The sequence below is a fragment of the Gekko japonicus genome, unplaced genomic scaffold, assembly GCF_001447785.1.
Source record: "Gekko japonicus isolate JY-2015 unplaced genomic scaffold, Gekko_japonicus_V1.1 scaffold1486, whole genome shotgun sequence".
NCBI classification, from domain to species: Eukaryota; Metazoa; Chordata; class Lepidosauria; order Squamata; family Gekkonidae; genus Gekko; species Gekko japonicus.
In genome coordinates, this window is record NW_015174320.1 from 100,943 (window position 1) to 124,116 (window position 23,174).

The following is a 23,174-nucleotide window of genomic DNA, read 5'->3' on the forward strand; positions in this document are numbered from 1 at the left end:
TATTCTAATGAGCTCCTGCACCTCTTTTTCTACGAAATGACCCCTGAAAATAAATAAATACATAGCCACGTAACATAGGGGGGGGGGGGAAAAAGATACCTTTGGACTTCAAGATCTTTATTGTGATCATGTGAACAAAAGACCCATTTGTGGAAAGATAAATGGTGTGCAGTGTAGAACAGTAATTTTTTTTCCTGATTCCCCAAGATCGTTCTGGTTGGAACCGAACAAGCAATTGATGCAAGAGTGAAGGAGGACAAATTGCCCCCTTCCCCCAATCCACTGCAGCTCCCCAGCCCACATAGCTATTAATCCACGTGGTTCTCTTGATCTCGGGAATCAATTTGCAGTCAAAAGAGACTTGGTTCTCTTGACTTTGGGAATCTACTTGCAGTCAAAAGAGACTTCAAGAGCAGAGTGAAACACAACAAAGATCCATTTTCCTTTTGCTGGCTGTAGCTGAGACTCAACCCACAAGGCTATTTACTGTGCAGTCCTAAACAAGATTGGTCCATTGAAGTCAATAGGCTTAGAAGAGTATAACTGCTTAAGACTGCATTGGTAGATTTCTATTAGCCTGCCTACTCCTAAGCAGGCAACAATTTAAAAGTGAAAGAAATAACATACTCAATTAAACCATATAATATATATATACATATAGGGTATGATCTCACACTAATTCAGGGCTTGAACCGGTGCCACCTTAGAAACTATCGGTCTACATATCTGTTCTCTCTGCACAGATGCAGTAATTAAGTTATTTACAGGATGAAACCGTACATGATACTGGAGTTCTGTGACTGTTTCCATGTGTGTATTTTGGTGCTACAAAGCCAAAGGGAATATGGAGCAAGGCTGCAGTGCTAGGAAAGAGGTACAGGAGTAAACCCCCCCCCCCAATTTCTTCAATCAGAAATGTTGTTCCAGCCTCCTTTATGCAGTAAAGCAGCCAGGGGAAGGGAGTTCATTTTCAGTCAGTGAAATGGCACAGGGGACAGAGGTTTCTTGTTGATTTTTTTAAAAAAATCTTTTCCAGTGCCATGCCCTGATCCAAGTTGCCCCCTTCAGTCGGTTTTTAGGCCCAAATTAAACATCTAGAGTTCCAGTTATAGAACTCCAGTATCATGGGTAGCGTCTGGGGATTCTGATGGAGCAACTGAGAATCTGCTTCGCACAAACGTTGATTTCTGTTAGTAGGCCTGAGTAGACAATAATTTCCCCAAGAATTCACAGCTACTTTGATGTGTGAACTTTAACAAACTCTGGGATCAAGTCTAAATAGGTTGATGCTGTTGACTAAAGTCATCAGAAAACAACTGGCTTTGCTCAGCAATCAGCAAAAATCAAACACACTTTGACTTGAAGAACAATTAAGGCCCCGGTCACACGGCAAAGTTGCCGCGGGAGAGGCACGGATGGTGGGCGGATTATCCGGGCGTGATCACACCCCAACATCTGGGAAGTGGAGCGCACCCGTGGCTTACCGCTGACAATGCGCGTTAAAAAACTAGTACCTCCAAGCCAAGATACTAGTAAACGTTTGCCATGGGCTGCCTCCAGACGCCCGTGGTGTGATTGCGCCGGCGCGCGGCATTCCCCTCCGGTCCCTTGTTTACCCACCGGCACCAAGGGAAGGACCTGTGGTGTGCCGCTGGCGCGTCTGATCGCGTAATCGCGGATCAAACTGCACCGGGGCAATTAGCCACACCTCCGCCCCCGCGATATCCGGACCGTGTGGCCAGGGCCTAAGATAATCAAACATAGCAAATCTGATAGTGATGTGAACGGGCCCAGATTACGCAGACAAATGTGAATAATAAAATGTATCCTGTTGATGAGAACCACACGTTGCATATTTAACTGTCTGGAAAAAATGCATGAAGGACATTGAATGTGAGATCCAAATGGGGCTGGGGTGAGAAACTACCCTTTCTGCCTTAAAAAAAATATGTGATTGTTTTTATCCCTGAGGAATAACTAGAGATACAATGTCTGCACAGAATTTAATTTAAAATTGGCAAGCCTTCTCAACAGACTCCCTTATAATGTCTATAACATAAGAATATAACACAGGAACCCGAATAGTGGCCTGCAATGCAATCAGGTTTAAGAATTTCTTCCTGGAACAAAACAATGGAAAAAGCAGGCGGTTGTGTACATAGTATATAGTCATGGGAGAAGACGACTTGGAGCTTTATCATTGTAAGGTTCAAACAACAGGCTGAAAAGAAGCAGCTGAGGATTTTGCAAGAATAAATAATCCCTTTGTTTTACAATACGTGGTACACTGTGCCGTGCTTCTCCCCTTTCCAGCTGCAAGTCTTGACATCCAGATTCTCCAGCTATTGCAGAGCTGGGAAGACCTCCACAGCAGATTCAGAACCAGCTCACTTTGTTGGATTTGAGTCCAGAGTAACACATGTTATTGCTGCAGGTACTTCCGTAACTTGGTGGGCAGGCTGAGCAGGGTCTTCCCATTTTGTAAGGCGGTTCTCCTACCCAGTTTCCCCTGGAAATAGAGGAAGGTGAGGGGAAAAAAACAGGTTTCTTTAGAGTTTAAAACCTGATGTTCACAAGAGCCTTTATATTTGTACCCCACCTTTCCATGTGGCTCAAAGTGGCCTACAAATCCAAATTTAAAACATACAAAATCCATTAAAACCCCAAATAACTCCCACAACAATGTCTGCCGCCTACACCCCATCAAAAGCTCTAGCAAATAAAATGGGTTTGCGACACTTCACATAAAATTTTTTAAAAATGGCCCCCCCACCTCCTCTGGAAGCCCATTTCATAGGGTGGGAGCTATGACAGGAAAAGCCACAAGCTCTGGCTGATCCCTGGCAGGCTATCTTATGTGGGGCAACCTGGGAGACCACAGTTAGTGTGTGGAGACCTATGGGAAGAGACAATTCTTTAGATATTTGGGTCCCAGGTCATGAAGGACTTTAAAGGTCACAACCAGCACCTTGAAATGAACTTGGAAACAAACTAGCAACTAGATAAACTAAGAATTAGATAAACACAAGAAAGACGACCCACGAAATTCGCGCGGGGGGGGAGCTTCAAACTGAGCCGGTGGAGGAGGAATCAGCAGTAGCAGGTAAGCTCTCCCCCCCCCATCCCGCTGGTTCCTCCATCTCCCCCCCCCGCTCAGCCACCAGGCCTCACCGCTCCCCCCCCGGCTGCAAAGCGAATGCCGCGCGGCTTGTAGCCACTGGGCCTCGCCGCTTCCCCCTCCCTCCCGGCTGCAAAGCAAGGGCCGCGTGGCTTGTAGCCGCTGGGCCTCACCGCTCTCCCCCCCCGGCTTCGAGGCGGCAGCGAGGCCGGCTGCAGAGCATTCCCTGCGCATGCACAGGGGACGCTCTGTCACTTTTGGGGGGATTTAAGTATCCCCCAATATTTTTTTTAACTTTTAAGATTTTTGTGCACACCTGGGGGCTGCCCCAAGTGTGTACGAAAATCTCCCTCCCCCCCAGGTGCCCCCGATGCACGGATTTAGGTATCCGCACGCACGGGGCTGACTTGGCTATTAGATATATAGATATGGAGCAGAGATCCATCAGTGGCTATTATCCACAAGGTATAGATAGGAACTCTGGGGCAAGTGATGCTCTGTATTCTTGGTGCTTGGGGTGGGGGGGCAACAGTGGGAGGGCTTCTAGTGTCCTGGCCCCACTGATGGACCTCCTGATGGCACCTGGTATTTTTGGCCACTGTGTGACAGCGTGTTGGACTGGATGGGGCATTGGTCTGATCCAACATTGGCTTCTCTTATGTTCTGGTGTTCTTATGTATTGTAGCTGTTTTAAAATAAAGGAGATGTGTTCACATTGGCTAGCCCCTGACAGTAATCAGGCTGCCCCATTGTGAACCAGCTGACATTTCTAGGTTGTCTTCAACAGCAGCCCAACCTTAGGCAGGTGTTTTCCCAAACTTTGGACAGTTGAACTGAGAAACCCCTTCTTCAGAAGTTCAATGGAAAAGAAACTGTGTAACATCTAATTCACATTCTTCAAATCATAAAGAGAAGTTAACTTCATGTTTGTTTAACCCTGTGGGCTAGTTGTCTCAGGAAAGAATCTCCCTCAACACGCACACAGGCTAAGGTCTCGGCCTGTATATATATATTTGGGTAGTCAGATGTGACTGTCTGACCTACGTGTAACCCTGAACCTGAGGAAGAGGTTGTGGAGGGTGGTAGGCACGCTGTGTGAGAAAAAGGGGGTTCATACCCCTTTCCCCAGAAATTTAAATTAGAGGCACACCTCACTGTTATGCACAAAATGATTGGTTTTATGTTTAGCCTGTGTAATGGTAAGAGTTCCTTGGTGTAAGAGAAACCTACCCTCTGTGTTTTTGCATGAGTCACTGACCTGGGGGTGCTCCCTGATGGGAGAAAAAGAAGCCCAGAACAATGACTCATTCAGAGAAGCCACAGAAGGATCCCCACAGACAGGCAGGCAGGCAGATATATTGTTAAGACATAATCCTTGTTAAGTGAACTTCTATGCAGAGTAAGAGGCAGCTTGCTTTATCAGACCAATCTCCACCAAGTGCAGCATTTCTTTTGGGGTCTGGTGGTTGCCCAGTCCGATCAGGTGCAGCAGATAGTAGGCAACTGACCCACAGCAGGTCAGCAATTGGCCAGGGGCCCACAGTGACTGTGAGCAACCATACATCCATTGCTGACCCTGATAACTTTCTCTCCTCACTTTGCCACTAATGCTGCTACCTGCATTGGGATGTGCCCTCCCTCACATTACTTACTTAATGGCATAGTTGCACACTAAGTAGACTGCTCGCCGCCAGGTGCTGCCCCACACATTCATGTTGGTGCAGGTGTGGATGGCACAGCCAATTCTGTTAGAAGAAGCCCATACCATCTGTTTGGGAGACAGAGAAGCATCAGTCATTATACGTGTATTTACCTCAACTGATCAGTGCTATTGTATGCCACCAGAGCTCTTATCTCCCATTTATAACCTGGCAGAGCTCCTGCACTGTTATTAGCTTGCATTACAGGGAAACTTTTAGTAGGTTATACTTTTCCTATCACTCCACCTAATAAATCTTCCCCTTCATGCAGCTGCTAAGAACACTACAGACAGAAGAAAAACCACGGCACATTTAGACCATCACTGACTCGTTCTATGTTGCAGAAGCCAATGGATTCCATTTCTGACACCATGTGGCCACTGGCATTTTCAGCCAACTTCTGTGCAAATGGCCACATCCTGGACTATCCGTTACCCGATAAAGGGGGAAACCATTACACAGAAAATATTTCATTTGAGTCTTTCCCACTGTCAGGAAAATTCCTCAAAAACTGACCGCCAGACTCGTCTGTGCGGCTGAATGCACCTCTTAATTTAAAAACAGGTGTTACCCGCCCGCCCCCAGTTTGCTTTCTGTCTCTTCACTCCTATTTCTCCAGACACAACACTTGAAATGAGACATGGCTTAGCCGAGTTTGGGGGAAAAAACTTGAGAAAAGGTGTGTATAAGCAACACAGACACCCATGCAAATATGGGACTGGGTATGTCCAAAATTAAAAGGGGCCAAACAGAAATGGCTCCCTTCTGGAGCTGTGTAAGATACTATTCATTACGGGTTAGGAAGTGTTTTGCCACAGCCCAGTGGGACAGGGAAGTTTTCCACCATGGGTTGGCTGCCTGCACAGGAGGAGTCCATGAAGGGCTTGCTTTCACTGAGGTGCCAGACGTTTCAGCAAAGTCCTGTCACCACAGAGATGATTCATGATGAGTGAGGTAGGAAAGGGCTTTTACCGTTCCTCACGGAACTGATGTGCTGCAGTTGTAAGGGACAGAAAGGGAGGCCAACATACATGCTTGCCAGGTCAGCGTCAGGGATGGCATAGGTGGGCACATGCTGAGCCCCACAGTTGGGCAGAGGGCCAACTCCAGCAGGAGACCCTAGATTGGGCTCTTATTGTCCAGTGTGAGAAGTGCCAGCATGCCACAGAGAAAGCACAGAATTTTGTCCGGCTGCCATCTGCAGCTGTCCCTCCTAATAGGACCAGAAGTTCCTGCAACCTCGTAGTGATTCTTTCTTGCTCTTTTTATACCCATCAGAAACATGAGGCTAAAAGGAGTGTATGAGACAGTAACATCCTGTTTCCTCAAGCACGATGCCAGTTGCGGTAGTGGGGGAAAGGAAGCCGTGATTGAAGGGTTAAGATGGCTGCTACTGGCGACAATGGTGAGGAAAATGAGGCTGTGACTGGGGGCAGAAAAAGAGTCATGGTAGGGGGGGCCCTTGGTCAACTGGCTGCCAAAGATCCCTTTAAAAAAAACAACTTCATTGGGCTCTGATTCTTGTTCTGATTCTTCTTCCAAAACAACTATTCCAGCCATTGCTCCAAATCTTCCATTGATGCTTCAGAAACTGGAGATAAATTGGCCAATCAGAAACAGCTGTGATTAATTGGCAGCTCCTTGACTGGTCCCTGCTCCTTTAACTGGAGATGCTAGGGATTGAACCTGGGACCTCCTACGCTGCCACTGAGCCACAGCCTGTACCTTAAACATTAGCATGATCCGCCGGTATTCTGCATTTAGCGATAATGATAAAATTCAGCTGCTGATTTCTGCAAGATAAATATTCTTTCAAGGGCACATGAGCAGGCCGGAGGGTTTTTTTATCCTCCTTAGTCGGCTGGCAATCCGAGCTGTAACTCCTCATAAACAAGGACATAAATGGCGGGAGTGATCGTGTTTGAATACAGTCCTGGGTAGAGCAGCCAGCAACTGGCAATTTCTCTGGCCATGGAAAGTTGTGAAGCGTCTCCTAGATATCCTCAGTGGAAAGCTGCTTGCAGAAGCATCCAATCCTGCATTCCTTTAGCCTCATCATTGTGATTTAAAGCTTAGCTTTGTCCTGTAAAATGTCCTCCAGCAAAGGCGATCTTCTTTCTCCTTTTCCTTCCATCCTGCTACATCGGCTAGAACTGTTGGCCTCTCCAGTGATGGATGGGCCAGGGGGGGAAAGTAGACAGTGCTTCTAGGAAAAGAGCTGAGTTTTGAACCGTCCAGTCTGTTTGCATGGAAATTTGACAGACGGTGATGAATGGGATAGGAACATTAGTTACAGAGGTGGCAATGCTTCTGTGTGTGTGTGTGTGTCCTAAGGGCATGGCGAAAGATGACTTCCTTCTGTAAATCAATATTTGCTTTGTCATTGTCCTTGAATTTCTGCTCAGTTCTCCTTGCTGGGTGAGGGAGTAAAAGCATAGGAGCATGAGCTGTGGGCCAGCATGTCCCTGGTTCAGATTTCATCCCACCTGTGAATCTGGTTTGTCCATTTGAGCTATGGGGATAATAGATGGTCTCACTGGGAGCTGGTGTAGTGATTATTGAACTGTTGCATCTAGAGCACTTCAGAAAAGTGTTGAATGCTAAATATTATCATTATCCAAGCAAAGTTCATTGTCCCCCTCAAAAAATCTATTTGTATCAAAAGACATTGAGTAAGGAGAGCGAATGATCCTGATCTAGCCAAATGGGGCTTCTGGAGTTTCTTATGTTTATGGTGTAATGCTGACAGTGTCTTTATGTAAAGTACTTTACCTGTGCAAAAAGCAGAGTGATATTCCAACAACACAGTGGGGCTTCCTTCTGACTAAATACAATAGGTCAGTATGGCTAAAATCCTTAATGCACCTGGGACTTCTGTTGAAGTCATCAGATCTTTCCAGTTTGAGTATATTTTTATAATTCAGGTGGACATTGAAGATATTGCTACATCAAATTCTGGTAACTTTTCAAAAATCATTTATGTTCCTATCATAATCTGGCCTCAATCTCTCTCTTACTGTACGCATCACGTGTGCAATGAGGTCCTACCACCCCCTCAACACCAACTGTCCTTGTCAAAAGGAAATAGTGCAAGCTGAAAATGTCTGGGCTCATGAGAAAAGTGTTCATGGGAAGGGGAGAAGGATTCCCCCCCTTCTGCATAACTGTTAGATGACTGAAAAATGATGACAGATACTGCCAGATGAAGGTTTCTTTGCTAGCTCAATCTGTATAATTCTGTGCATAAACAAGAAAATATTTTAAACAATATGTTAATTTTAAAAGGCATGCTGTTAAATGGACTTTCTATCTGAAATGCTGAAGAGTTACATGAACTCATTCCCTGACACTTTGTGGTTAGCTATGCCTTCCACGGCAGCCATTTTGTGGTCGTGCCCACCATCCAGTGTAGGGTTGCCAAGTCCATCTTCCACCCCCAGTGGGGGACTTTGGGGGCATTGGGTTCCTGGAGGGGGGGGGGCATCCCCAACGTGATGACGTCACGTTGGGGACCGGCTCCCCCCCCCCCCCGCCCGTGCACCGGATCTCCAGAAACGGCAGTTCCCTGCAGTTAAAGTAGCCGGCAGCCAGCGTTTCCCCTTTAAGAGCAGCTGCGTTTCCCTTTTAAGAACGAAGCTGGCTTTTCCCTGCAAGCTTGCGGAGTTCGCACTTGGGATGAAACACGGGTTGCACACACTTAAAGGTAGAGAGATGGGTGGCTGTGGGTGTTGGGGGTGGGGCTTTCCCCACCGGCCATCTGGCCGGCGGCGGGTAGACCCCCCCAAAAAAACGGGGGACCCCTGGCAAACCGGGGGGGTTGGCAACCCTAATCCAGTGTCAGAATTACAAGTGTGCCTGCAGGCTCAAAAAGGCTGGGGGCCTCTGTGAGTGTGAATTCTGCAGAACTGATCATGTGAGTTTTTCACATTGGAGGATATCAACTCTGTGGGAAAACCCAGGCAAACAGCTTCATTCACATAATTGCAATATTCAAACACACCACATGGAGCAGTATTGCCAGGAAGCAATTCTCACATGGCTGTGTATATAAAGGGAGCCTGAGATGTAGTGAAAAGTGTGTTTTTTAAATTTCTAATGGCTAACTAAAAGCACTAGTATGGGCAGTGAAGGATATGTACCTGGGTATAATGGCTGCAGACCGAACCACTGCATTTGGAAGGGCAGCTGGGCTTGCATTCATGGGGATAATGGAAAGAGTAATGCTGCTTCTCATAATACCATGACTTCACAAGGTCCACAACTGAACGGTACCTAGAGAAGGAGACACACACAATGCGCAGGGTATTAATTTCTTTATCAAAGAAAAGCCCTGAGTACCACTCAAAAAAGGAAGCTGCCTGACAAACAAAAAGGCCTAAGGCCCCAACTGTATACGTAGTATGTTGAAAAACACCCATGATGTGATGTTCCACCTGTGTCACTCCGCCTTCTGCAACTGGCCGCCAGTGAAACAGAGTGGAAAGCAGAGGAACATTGATATGATGATGTCATACCACGCTGTTTCTCAATGAGGTGCTACTCAGGAGTAGCAGGAAGGGACACAGCTGAGTGGTGGCATCCATTCATCCCCTTTAACATGGAGCTTAGGCCAAATTTTTCCCACTGCTTTGATAAAATAGCACTTTGTGTCACACACCATCAGTGTTAGGATAAAGACAGAAATAATGTCTTGGACCCTATGACTCCCTTCCACTTAGTTTTTCTCCAACGTAGAAAAGCTTCCTTCAACAAAGAAAGACACCCCTCTTCACAAACTTTGGGAATTTTTTTTGTTAGAAAAGTTTTCAATTTATAACACTATATATCAAACTGAATGTGAATTATATAATCCATTAGATAAGTGGGCTTCCATTCTAGACAAAGTTATCATTGATAAATTTGAATGGGAAACAATTTCTAAAGTTAAGTATCAAATAATGTTACTAGGACAATAACGATGATTTAAATTTGTATTTTTTTTTATGCTGCTCTATGTATATTTTTATGTGTGGTGGTATTAACTTGTTTATGAACCATTGCTTATGTCTTTAATGATCAATATTAATCTTTGTTCTTCCTTGTTTTTGTATATAAGTCTTGCTAGAACCTTGTTTTTCTGTATGCTAATTGTTATAATGGCTTTGTGTTATAAATACTTTCAATAAACGAAGTTGGGGGGGAGAAGAAAAACACCCCTCCCCCCCGAGGAAGCCTTTCTTCATCAGAAAAAAGTCATAGGATCCAATTTAGTGGAAGGGAGCTATAGGATCAAACCAAATATGATGGAGGTATATACATAATATTTGCTTCCTAAGACACATACATTTTCCTCCTATTAAAGCAAGCTCCAAAAAAGGGGGGACCCCTTTGTTTAGATTTTCTGCATGGTTTATTTATTTATTTATTTATTTGACGTATATCCCGCCCTTCCACATGGGCTCAGGGCGGCTTCCAAGTTGAACCTGGCGAAAATCAATTCCTCCTTGGATTCTTTGTGTGTTATAGCTGTGCTGGTTACCTCCTAGCTAGTGCCAATGCCATCACCAGCACACTACCAGCACCCCAATCCTGGAGCAGTTTAAACATTTTCTTAAGAAGATGAATGAACATATGCTTTGTTTTAAAAATTAAATTAAACTAAAGCAGCCTCAGGAGACCAAAACATGGTTAATTCACTCACTGATCCATAGTTGTACTTGCCGCATGTATGTTAGCATCACCAGTTGTAAAACTGAGTTCACATGGAAAGTGAAGGAGTCGCTGTCTCCTCTAATAATGATATTAAGATAAAAATTGCAGATTGCCTGCAGGGAGGATGGTTGTGGTTGGAAGAGCCCCAGAGCCCCACCCCCACCTTTTTGTAGTAGTCAGTTTTGTTGCTGGCATTGTTTACTGCCTGGCGTTTGACAGTGTTTGTAACTGGCATGAAGATGATGAGTGCTTCTAATAACTCTTGCAAAAATTAATCAGATTTTATGCTCAAGTGTTGTTGTTTTTTTAATTATACCCTGCAGGGAAAAAGGCATCAGAATACCATCCATGATGGAATGTGGCAAGTGTATTGGGAATCCTATGAAATTATAAGTAATTCAGAGAAAGGTACTACAAGGAGCTGCGGTGGCTCAAATGGTTAAGACGCTAAACTGCAGGCTGTGGAAGGTCGGTAGTTCAGCAGTTCGAGACCCGGGTGCTGCATGACAGAGTGAGCTCCCGTCTCTAGTTCCAGCTCCTGCCAACCTAGCAGTTCGAAAGCAAGACATTGCAAGTAGATAAATAGGTACCACTTCAGTGGGAAGGTAACAGCGTTCCGTGCGCCTTGGTGTTTAGTCATGCCGGCCACATGACCACGGAAAACGTCTTCAGACAGCGCTGGCTCTTCGGCTTTGAAACGGAGATGAACACCGCAACCCTAGAGTCGGATTCGACTGGCTTTCGAGCAAGGGAAACCTTTACCTTTACTTACTGAACTACAATTCTGAAAACTTGCATGGTGTTGGGGAAACATTGGTAACGTGAGTGTTGCTTTTAATTAAGATCTCTGGAGTTCCTACAATTTCTGTGGGGAAAACTTTGGGTGGTGGAGGGCCCAACATTCTTTGATGCAACAGGCACAATTGGAGTATTGTCAGACGATGCAAACTAGTTGCTTACCTGCCAGAGTGAATGGCCAAGTTCTGACCAATATATCTCATCAGATGTGGAGGCCCGTGGTCCCATACACACTGTTTTGCCCAGGCCTCTGCAGATCTGGCTAGCTTCTCATCCCATATCTAGCCAAAAAAGAGAAGAAACAAGAACAAAACAATACAACCTATCAAATACTGTGAGCTACTACTCAAAGTAAAATTGAGCAACCAGTCGGTTCACCATAATGCTGACCAGGGGTCATTTTGTAGAAAAAGAGGTGCAGGAGCTTATTAGCATAAGTCATTAGCATAACTTAGTTGCATATGCCACACCCCCTGACATCACTGGAAGCGTGTCAGAAGGCAACACCCACTGCTCAGGCTCCACTGGATTGTTTTGGATTGCTAGCTTTGGGGGGGGGGGGAATGCGCAGATCCTCGTGCTCCTTGTGGCCTGGGGCTGCTGGGAGTAGGGGGCAAGGCTTGTTGCATGTGCCTGCCCCTGGGCTCTTTAATGCCGGAGCTCTGCTCCTGTTTGCTCCTGCAGGAAATGACCCCTGATGCTGACTAAATGTATGCCACAGGGCAGGGGAATGGCTAGAAATGTAAATGTTTCACACTGTATAATATGTTATAAATGTTTTAATGTTTTAAATGTTTTAAATGTTTTTAAATGCATACTGTGCCAAGCAATGTGAGCTGCCCTGAGCCCGCTTGCGGGAAGGGCGGGCTATAAATGCAACAAATAAATTAAATAAATACATTTTTATCAAGCACAAACTGCAGAAATAGCCTGTGGTATGGCCCTACCTGAACTGTGTCACTTGAGGCTGGAGATGGAGTAGTTCATTTGACTGCTCCCCCATCAGAAAAATCTTGTACCACATGGAAAGCTAGCACAGCAGGGAGAAACATTAGGGCCTAATATCCACCTGAGGCTATCTTTCCATGAGAAGATAACCTTTTTACCCATGGAAGCACTCCAACCTGCTTATCCTCACCTGCAGGCTGAAGTGGTATGGTGCTGTTTATACACACTTCATGGGGTTCCCAAGTATTAGCTGAGTTGCCACTTGGCCAGTTTAAATCACTTGATGAGGAAATGAAGGAAGGAAAGAGATTCTGTTCCACTCTATTCGTGTTCTTCTTCCAAGGAACTCAGGACAGAAATATTGGTTTTCCCTCCTTAATTTAATCCTTACCACAATCTTCTGACAAATGGGTCATGTTACATATACAGAAGGATGAACAAAACATCAGGACCTTCAGAAGACATTAATGGTCTCTAGCTTAGTCGAGTAAGCCCTGAAAAGCTAGCCAAATGCTGTGTTCACAGTATTGGAAGGCTGAGACAATTGTTACCCAGTTTTAATTTACAAATACAAAGCAATGCATTGATGGAAGCAGAAATATTTCCTGAAAAATTCCTTAGGTATGAGAATGTTTAGCCTTTTTTGAGCCTGTAAACTGTCGGTTTTCTCATCTGTTGTAGCTTCCGTGCTTTTAAAATTATTACTTAGGCAATACCAGCCAATCAGGAATTGCATAGTGAATGGGATGGCGTCACAGGGCTACATGGCCTATCAGATATGGCTTTGTGACGACATCACCGACAGCAAATGAAGCCACGAGAGTGAAGGGAAATTCTTCCTCCATAAGCATCATGGGTGATCCTAGCCAATCAGAAATCATGTAGTGATTCTCCTCACAATTCTCCTGCGTGGCCCACGTGATCCTGTTATGAATAGCAGGGCAGGCCACCTCCCCTCCACAGGATAGTAAGTTATCCCTCTGAATGGAAGAAGCCCTAAGCCGTCTACTTGGAACGCCGGACCGGCGATCCGTCATCTCTGGACTATGGAAGTCACTGAGCACCTTGTTTTTTAAATTAGGATTTTAAGATGTATTATGTTTTAATTTATTATGTATATTATGTTTTATTATGGCGAGGTCTGCCTTGCCTCTGTAAGCCGCCCTGAGCCCTTTGGGGAGGGCGGGGTATAAATATGAAAAAAATAAATAAATAATAAAAATAAATCACATGTGGATATGATTTTCTATTGAAGTTAAAACGGGACTCACAAACAATGTTCCCTCTAAGCTGTAGAGTCCTGTGAGCAAAAATTCTACTTTGTGAGCTACCGGCATTAAAGTTGTGAGCAGGTAATTTGGCTACTGCATAAATTAGTGTGTTCTGGAGCCATCCTTCCTGAGCTGAGACAAAAATGTGTGAGCCGGAGGCTAAAAAACTGTGAGCTAGCTCACACTAACTCAGCTTAGAGGGAACACTGCTCACAAACTTATTGAACAAAGGCTGAAATGTAGCTAGAACACAGTTTTGATTGTTTATGCATAAAAGCCCCTAGAGCAAGGACAAAGCTTGGTGATAGGGATGCCAGCCTCCAGGTGGGACCTGGGGATCCCCCAGAATTACAGCTCATCCCCAGACTACAGAGATAAGTTCCCCTGGAGAAAATTTATGCTTTGGAGGCTAGACTCTATGGCATTGTAAACCACTGAGGTCCCTGTCCTCCCCAGGTGCCATCCCCAAATCTACAGGCATTTCCCAACCTGAATCTGGCAATCCTACACCCCTTCCCCGCCAGCGGCCGGGGGGGACTTGGCAACCCAGCTTGGTGGAAATGCCCAGAATCAGGTGAATGGATTGTTTTACATTTTTTACACATAGCTCTGATTGTATAAATATACCGTTCCCTTTATGTTCTAGGTTTTTTTAAAGTCTGTGTGACAAAAACAGCATCAACCATCTGCTATACAGCTTAGTGCCCAAGACTGACAAAACCCTGCAGTAGAATTACCCTGCCTAGAGTAGGGGTCCCCCCAGCCTTTTTGAGCCTGTGGGCACCTTTGGAATTCTGACGCAGGGCAGTGGGCACAATCACAAAATGGCTGCCACGGGAGGCAAAGCCAGCCACAAAACGTCATGCAGCAAGGTTATATATTACTATAATAGTAACAGAGGGCAGGGATCTGTGAGAAGGGCAGGGAGCTGTTCCTGTTGGCAGCGGAGGACAGGACTCGCAATAATGGGTTTAAATTAAGGGTGGGATGGTACCGGCTGGATAGTGGGAATTTTTTTACAGTAAGAGTTGTGCAACAGTGGAATCAGCTGCCTCGGGAGGTGGTGAGCCTCCCCTCACTGGCAGTCTTTAAGCAGCTTGTCAGGGATACTTTAGGCTGATCCTGCATTAGGCAGGGGGTTTGACTAGATGGCCTGCATGGCTCCTTCCAACGCTATGGCTCTATGAATCTTCAACATTTCAAGCAGTCGCTCTGTTTAACAAGATGCCTTCTAATCTACACAGTAGACCAGAGGCCCAGCTGGGCAAATGCCCCACCTGGCTCTTCCCACAATCTGAAAGCACTTGGCGGGCACCAAGAAAGATGCCCTTTGGGGGACCCCTGGCCTAGAGCTACGTCCTTCTTAAGGAAGCAGGAGGTTGTTCATGACATCGGGGTATCTGCTTCTTCATCAAACGCTATAGGGCAGACTTTCAGAACCAGGAACGACAAGGAAGTGTCTGGGGCCACATCCAAAGGCAATTGGTCTGTGTGTGCATCTGGTCCCCTCAAACTGCCAGCTATTGCTCTGTGAGGGCTCTTGCATTTTTAACAGCTGCGTGACAAGCAGGAATCAGTGAGGAAAGTTTCCCCCCTGAAGAAAGATGCAACCATGGTCCTTTCCGCACTAGACCTTAAATCCTGGTTTAACCCTGTCCCCAAGCGTACATTCTACACTACACTCGAGTTCACCCCTGTAATTATCTCAGGGTATTTTTTGTTTCCATATTACATTGAGGTCACCTCGGTTTTGCCCCACACTTGTCCCAGGATAAATGGATGCTGTTATAACCAGGGATAAATGCAAGGTATTGTGTTGAGTTGAACTCTGACAAAACCAGGGATGAGATCCAAGTGCGGAAAGGACCTATGAGAAACAGTTCACCTCTGGATTTCTGCCAGCAGTCCATCCCCTCTTGCCGAGGAGCCTTCTGAAAAGAACAAAAAAGACCCTGGTGCACAGCTGTTCTGGAGAAGCCAGATGTGTGAAGCAAATACCCTGCATTGACCTGCAATTTATTTGTTTCATTTATTTATCAAATTTATATCCTGCTCCCTCTCCCCTGATTGGGACTGAATATGGCTAACAACTTATAAAATACATCAACGGCCCCTGTCAGTTGTGTTGTGTGTTGGCGGAAGACCCTCAGGGGCTGAAACAGCCTCACTGAAATATTTGTAGATATTTCTAACCAATACAGTGGTCTGCAGGGTTGAAGCTTTGGACTACAGATCAAAAGGTCCCAGCATTTAAATACTATAGTTGCTTCACCTGACATTTCCCCAGGAATCAGTGATCCTCCCCACCCCCACTGACAAGCACCAAGAAAACTCACCATATATTCCATGTTGGCAGCTGGTGGAGACACCTGGGACCTCACTTGGTTGTGGTAGTCCAAAAGCGCGCTCATATCCCTGGGAGAAATATAGCGCTTTCCACGAGTCCTGTGCCCTCCAAGGCTTGGTGGGAGGCCTGCCTCAGTGCTGTTAGATCGGTAAAGGAGTTCAGTAGTACTGGGAAGCCCAAAAGAGGCTGATTTCTGTAGAACCCAAAAGACCAAGCCAGGAAGGTACAAAGGCATGTGCAAGAGAGTCATTTTAGGATGGGCAGTCTTCTCGTTTTAAAAAATGACAATAAATATGGCAAATCTCTTTTTTCTGGCTTGTGTATCTGCAAAAGAAAACAATAGACAGACAGATATAGACAGACAGATATAGGTATTTTTGCACTGCACGGAAAAATGCCATTTGAGATAGAAAAGGAAATTCAAAAAAGTATACCAAGGAGAACCTTACTACAAGCAGAAGAATTTGGCTAAGCTGGATAAGCAAAATTCCTAAGACCAGCTGTGAAATCTACAGAGGTATTTTCTTCAGTACCGCTGTTTGAGTCTCTCCCGTCATTCCAGATGTTCAAATGTACCTGCCAAAGGAATACTCATTATTAACATGCCGCTGGTATCTTTGCTGCCTTCCCGCTGTTTCCCCCAAATATTCAGTCCATTGATCAAATCTTCTGGAGGAACTGAAATCCTACTGCAATCAGGAAGGGGAAAAGCAAGTTTCTAAAAAGATTTTTTGCGAAAATAGGAAGGTGAAAGATCCCCCCCCCCCCCATAGAGGGAAGATTTTTTTTTACCAGGGTTGCTCCTTCATTAGCTGCAGTAGCAAAGGCTTCTAACCTCAGGGAAAGATATTCTCTAAAGAAACTGAGAGGACATTTCCCAGACTACATACCTTAAAAGCTGAGCCAAGAACAGCTGAGAAATGTTCACTGTAGCAGCAGCAGTAAATTCAGAGATTGACCTTTGCAAACAACCTGCTCGGGCACATCTGGCAGACCCATTTAACGTAGCCAAGTCCGACAGTCCTTTGATGGCAATCTGACGCACAATTTGCATCTTAACTCTTCTGTCGGGGAATGTCCTTAAGTTTGCTTGGTGCTTTTCTGGCCATACAGCACATGGCTCTGTGTCTACCCTTTTCTGTGTTTGTTGCAAGCTACGAAGTAGGTGAGGCTGCAAAGACTATAAAGTTAATATACGTACTTTATACCTATTCCTTTGGAGTTTATTCTTCACCAGCTATAGCATGGATGTTTATTTACTTTCAAATATCTTTTGCTTTTAGGCTTGGCAAGTTCAGGAGGGGATGGATTCTGTCCTCAGTCCAGCACTCTGCTTAGAATTTGCTTTGTCACTGACTTTGGCAGAGAATTTGATAACTCCTAGTTGGATTGCTCCTCTGGATGCTTCTTGATACTTTGACAGAATCTTAAAAGATAAGTAAGACAATACTCCCTTTCCAAGAAGCCATGCTGATTCTTCTTCAGCAAGGCTTGTCCTTCTAGAAATTCAACAATGCCAGCCTGGAACGAAAATTAATCTACTGCTTTAAATCTTTCACTGCATTTTAAAACCTAATTCTAAAATCTATTCTGAAACCTTTGGTACTAGGGGTCCCAGTGGGATCCCTGATTAGTTAGTTCTGTTTGTTAGTTAGAACTGTAGACTGCAGGACTTCCCTTGTCCTGAAACTAGTTGCTCCCATCCCTGTCTCTCCTTGCTAATAAATGGATGTTGTTTAGAACTCACCTGTCTCTGCTGTGTGAACCTAAGTGCAGGAATTTGAGTGAGTATCCTATTCCTGACTTGCCAGTAAAATACAGAAGAGATCTCAGATAGGTTGTGATGCCATAGAGGCAACATTCTGAAGCTGCCATTTGCTCCATGGGAATTGATCTCTGTAATATGGAGATCAGTTGTAATTCTGGCAGAACCCCAGGTCCCTCCTTGAAGCTAGTAATCCAACTATGACATGACTTTGATGTTTGGATTTTGTTTGACACTGGCATCTTTGGAGTAGGATTGCCAGTTCCAGGTTGGGGAAATCACTGGAGATTCAGGGATGGAACCTGAGGAGGGTGGGGGTTGGGGAGGAGATGGCCCTCAAGAGGGTTGTGGTGACGGACCCCCAGTCATCTGGCCTCCCTTGCTGAAAACTGCCCTATTACATTTGCCCGTGTAAAGAGATGTTACTGTTGTTTCTGTTGTGACCCTTTGTTTTGTCATCTACTTAGCACTGCTGGAACCTTATAAATAAATGTATAATCTTGCCTTATAAATAAATGTATAATTTTAAATGGTTTTAAGCAATTTGTTGTGATAATTTGTTTCAATGGTTCTGTAAATTCTCTTGTTGTCACCCACCCTTCCAAGCTTCCTAAAGGGGCTGCTGGATCCTTCTTAGGGTATGAATGTTTAATAGTGGCCTTTGGAAGAAGATGATCAATCACTTGCTTCCAGTGAAATATATAATCCTTACACCGTGACATCCATTTATTTAGCCTTCTAAATACAGTACATTTGGGAAGAGAATTTTTGGTTTCTGTTTGACAAACTGTATGACCCAGAGACAGAAAGGTTCAGCGGTGGTTCTTGCTGTCCCAAAGCAAATTGACGAAGCTTTATCTTGGATGCAGACTGAAAGAGCTGATTAATCAGCACTCTCCCAGACAATCTAAATTCCAAGAATTGGTAGATTCGGTTTCTTGCCGGGTGTAATATCCTGCAGCGCAGACTGTCCTGTCTGCCAAAGCACACGGTATCTTCAGAGAAGACCTTGCCTAGTGCCAAAAAGCACATAGAAGTTGACTGGAATCAGCAGAAGTCCCAGCAAATTTTCTTTTTAATGACTGGAGAGAGAAAGGAAGGAAGAGAGCATCAATCTTCAGGCTAATAATGTTCTTGCATGGTGCCTGAAAAATCCGACACTCAGGCAAAGCTGTTTGCTTCTAACACACAACTTGGTCTGCAGAGCTGATAAGGAAATTAAAAAGTGCCCTGGCTGAATCAAACCATCTAGTCCAAAATCCAGATTCTAGCAGCTGCCCACTGCCAAATGCTTCTGGGAAGTTTACAAACCAGGCAGGAAGGCAAATCTGTCCACACCATTCCATTTTAAAGCACCCTTTGGACTAGCTGTGATGCCAAGACTTGATAAAAAAAACATTTTTATGGATTTAGATTTGTAATCAAGCTCCATGCCAAGGACAATTCCAATAAGGTCAGCAAAATAAAATATTCGTTGAAAATATTTGTTACCATATTAGCCTGGGAGAATTTTAGCCCCCACCTGGTCACAGAGTTATTACTGCCCCATTCAAACCTGAACTTATATTTCACAAAACTAATCATTATTTACATGAACACATGAAACTGCCTTATACTGATCCAGGCCCTTGGTCCATCAAAGTCAGTACTGTCTATTCAGTCTGGCAGTGGCTCTCTGGGGGTCTTATGCAGAGGTCTTTCACGTCACCTATTACCAGATCTTTTAACTGGAGATACCGGGCTTAAACCTGGGACCTTCTGCATGCCAAGCAAATGCTCTACTGCTGAGCCACAGCCCCCACCCCTTACAGATAGGAAAGGGTATAGAAACTGGAAGTTTTGACTGAAACAAGAAGTAGTTCAAAGTACGTGGGCTGGATCCCTTAAATCTGTTCCACTAAAGTAGCACTTCCCTCCAGTGAAGGTATCATTCCCCTAACAGAAGAGTCTCATTGAACTGGAGGAAAGCACGATTACTAGTGGAATAGATCTGCAAGATCCCGCTGATTGAGAAGGAAGATATATCATTAGAACATAAGAACATAAGAGAAGCCAATGTTGGATCAGGCCAATGGCGCATCCAGTCCAGCACTCTGTCACACACTGGTCAAAAATACCAGGTGCCATCAGGAGGTCCAGCAGTGGGGCCAAGACACTAGAAGCCCTCCCACTGTTGCCCCCCCTCACAAGTTCCAAGAATACAGAGCATCACTTGCCCCAGCCTGAGGGTTCCTATCTATACCTTGTGGCTAATAGCCACTGATGGACCTCTGCTAAATCCCTCTTGAAGCCATCCATGCTTGTAGCTGCCACCACCTCCTGTGGCAGTGAATTCCATGTGTTAATCACTCTTTGGGCGAAGAACTACTTCCTTTTATCTGTTCTAACCCGACTGCTCAGTAATTTCATTTCAGTTAGTCTCTGGGCCCTACGCTCAAACCCCGGAAAGGACCAGATACTCAATATGTTTGGGCAGTTGAGAAATGTCTCAGCAGAGGCACTATTGAGATGGGATGTTTGTTTAAGCATCCTGTCTTTACAAATGGGTCCCACACTGGAAGGCAGCCACTGTTCTGCCAGCCAGCTGTTCTCAACCATTCCACAGGGTCCCTTCTGCTCTGGATTGACTGTACTTCTGCAGAAGAACGATAGTACCTTCTCAGAAACATCTCTGCTGTCTCCCCCACCCCAAGCTTCTCCATAGCCTGCCCTCACCCTCCTTCCAAAGAAGAAGCAACCTGCCTGTGTTTTGTTGTTGTTGTTGCCAGGCAGCCCCTCACAGATGGCCTCCAGTAATAATTTCCTAGGTGAGAAAAGTGTTCCATACATATTTTAATAATAAATGGATAAAATAAAGCATATCATACTTATGTTAGTAAGTGTTGTCATATGGCAACTGACTTATGGTGACCCCAGCAAGGGGCTTTCAAGACGAGTGAGAGGCAGGGAAAGTTTGCCATTGACTTTCTCTGCAGAGCTTTCCTTGGTGGTCTCCTGTTCAAGGACCAACCCTGCTTACCTTCTGAGATCTAACGAGATAGGGCTATACCATGCCGCATATCACATTTCCTAAAGAGGTACACACACACACACACACACACAATCAAAATGATCCCATACCATTAAAAGACAACTCAAACAAGATAACAACTCTTCTGGGAAACAATAATGCTCAGACTGTAATAAACCTCAAGAAGAAGGAAGTTTTATCATAGTGGAGCAGCCATCAACGATGTCTTTATATAAACTTTTCTATTCAGCTTTAGCACACAGATGATACAACCAAGAAGATAGGTCATCAAGAGATCTGGGATTAAGTGTAATCAGTAGGCTGATGATGACAAAACTATTTCTCCCCCATGTATTTAATTATATAAACTTACATTTACAAAATTCAATGCTATTCAGACAATTACAGGTAATAGCAGGATGCCATTAAACACACTTAAAAGATCTAAAAGAGGCCATTCTCCATATTATAACAGGTACCTATGTAATTTATGGGTTCAACAGATTTTCTATCAATCCTTGAATGAATTAAAACAGTGAGTTTATTCAGAAAACCAACATCTAGCCAGAGTTATCCATGCTCTATTGGATTAAACTACTGCAATGCTCTAAGTATGGGGCTACCGTTGAAGACTTCAGAAACTAGAATTGGTTTAGAATGCTGCTACAATATTGTTGTTTGGCAAAGCATACATCTTACCAGTGTTCCTGTATACTGTAGACAGACTTTCTTCCTTCCTTTCTTCTCTTACCTACAGGTCTAGTATCAGTCAATCCCAATTAGGAATAAGAGGAAGAAAGGAAGAATTCAAGCCAGAGAGGGCAGGCTATACCATATAAGAGAAGACATCACAGGCTGCCCAAACTCTCATGGCCTGAACAAGCAATTTAGCTAACAAAAGAGTACTTGCTGGCCTAGAATCCATTAAAAAGTAGTAATTAAAATATCCAGGGGAAGCTCATTTGGCTGGCACATAAGTGGTTAGATCCATTTCACTCCAGCCTCCTTATACCACAGACATTCAAATACAACATGCTTCACAGTTTCTGTGATCCCATGAGGAAAGGCTGAGGGACTTGGGAATGTTCAGTCTGAAGAAAAGGAGGTTGAGGGGGGACATGATTGCTGTCTTTAAGGGCTGTCATTTAGAGGAGGGCAGGGAGCTGTTCCTATTGGCAGCAGAGGATAGGACTCGCAATAATGGGTTTAAATTATGGGCGGGAAGGTACCAGCTGGATATTGGGGGGGGGGAATTACAGTAAGAGTTGTGCAACAGTGGAATCAGCTGCCTAGGGAGGTGGTGAGCTCTCCCTCATTGGCATTCCTTAAGCAGCGGCTGGAAAAACAGTTGTCAGGGGTGCTCTAGGCTGATCCTGCATTGAGCAGGGGGTTGGACTAGATGGCCTGTATGGCCCCTTCCAACTCTCTGATTCTATGATTCTAAACCACAACCGTAATATCTATCTGAAAATGGTATAGCTAATATATGTCCTTCAGAGATCATGGACAGTAGCACATTGCTCACCTGTATCTTGGAATGGTAAGGTTAAACAAGTATTTTGGGATTGTAAAAAGTGGTGGGATTCCCATGTGGAGAGTACAGCAAACACACCTAGCTGTTAATTGATACTGTCAATCTTCGTAATCAACTACAAGACAGTCTTATGGGCTAGGGGCCACCCTAGTGCAGAAACTACTTTCTGTGGGCATTGTATGATACTCAATTTTTCTATTATAGCCTGATTCCTTGAACTGAAGAAATTATCTTGTTTAATGTAATATAACAAGCTATTATCCTCAGAGAACATTATTTTAAGTTTCAGATTTAATGCCAGTATCCAAGCCCTTCAGATATCAATAACGAGGATGCCACCATTCTTCCAGGTTTAGAGCTCCATCAATTTAAAAATATATGCCATGCAAAATGAATAATTTTTGTTGTGAAGAGTAAAGGAACTATGAGTTAGATCCCATAGATCTGCTCTGTGAACAGCAGTGGTTTCCTTCAAACCAAGGTGCTATCCATTGACACAAGCTTCTTGGGTCAGCGGAAGGCTTCCTTGGGCCAGATGAATGTACTTTCATTGGTGGAATGGATCCACAGGATACAAGAACAAGCTTGTGTATTCTGATGAGCAAGCAAAGTTGATATGACCTTCTTTTTACTCCAAAATCCTTTTCTTGGGCATCATTTCTTAGCATTTCCCAGCCTGTATGTTCTTCCTTTTCAGTGGATTTTCATTTTAACATATTTCCCTACTACAATTGCTTTTTATGGATTCGCCTTCAGTAAACTTGAAACTTTTCAGTATTTGCACGTATAAATAAATGTGTCTGAGGAGCAGAAGTTGTTGGAGAGAAGGTAGTACAGTAGCCAAATTGTTACACTAAAAATGAAGCCTTCACAGAATGAAGGTTATTGCTTCCCATAAGAATCAGGGACTGTACCGAAAATTGTAATATTCGTTTTTTACAAGGACATTAGCTGTGAAAGAGAGCCAAGATGTCCCATGCTTATTTGCTGAA

The 23,174-nt window shown here is 44.5% G+C and overlaps 1 protein-coding gene across 1 annotated transcript; it reads right to left on the reverse strand.

Moving 5' to 3' along the window:
- Nucleotides 1-2,376: 2,376 nt before the first annotated feature.
- Nucleotides 2,377-16,141, reverse strand: R3HDML (R3H domain containing-like). Its single transcript, XM_015424226.1, has 5 exons — nucleotides 15,863-16,141; nucleotides 11,470-11,588; nucleotides 8,958-9,090; nucleotides 4,771-4,886; nucleotides 2,377-2,509 (listed from the first exon to the last, which is right to left on the reverse strand). Exons 1-5 carry the CDS (start codon nucleotides 16,121-16,123, stop codon nucleotides 2,377-2,379), a joined length of 762 nt encoding a protein of 253 aa, XP_015279712.1. The 5' UTR covers nucleotides 16,124-16,141.
- Between the last annotated feature and the right edge of the window lie 7,033 nt (nucleotides 16,142-23,174).

Excerpts from the sequence above, each read along its gene's own strand:
- R3HDML (XM_015424226.1), bottom strand. The coding sequence starts at position 16,123 with ATGACTCTCTTGCACATGCCTTTGTACCTTCCTGGCTTGGTCTTTTGG. Across the intron at positions 9,091-11,469 it reads TTGGCCATTCACTCTGGCAG|GTACCGTTCAGTTGTGGACC; the intron begins GTAAGCAACTAG and ends CTCCTTCTCTAG. Across the intron at positions 2,510-4,770 it reads GTGTGCAACTATGCCATTAA|GGGAAACTGGGTAGGAGAAC; the intron begins GTAAGTAATGTG and ends CTCTATTTCCAG.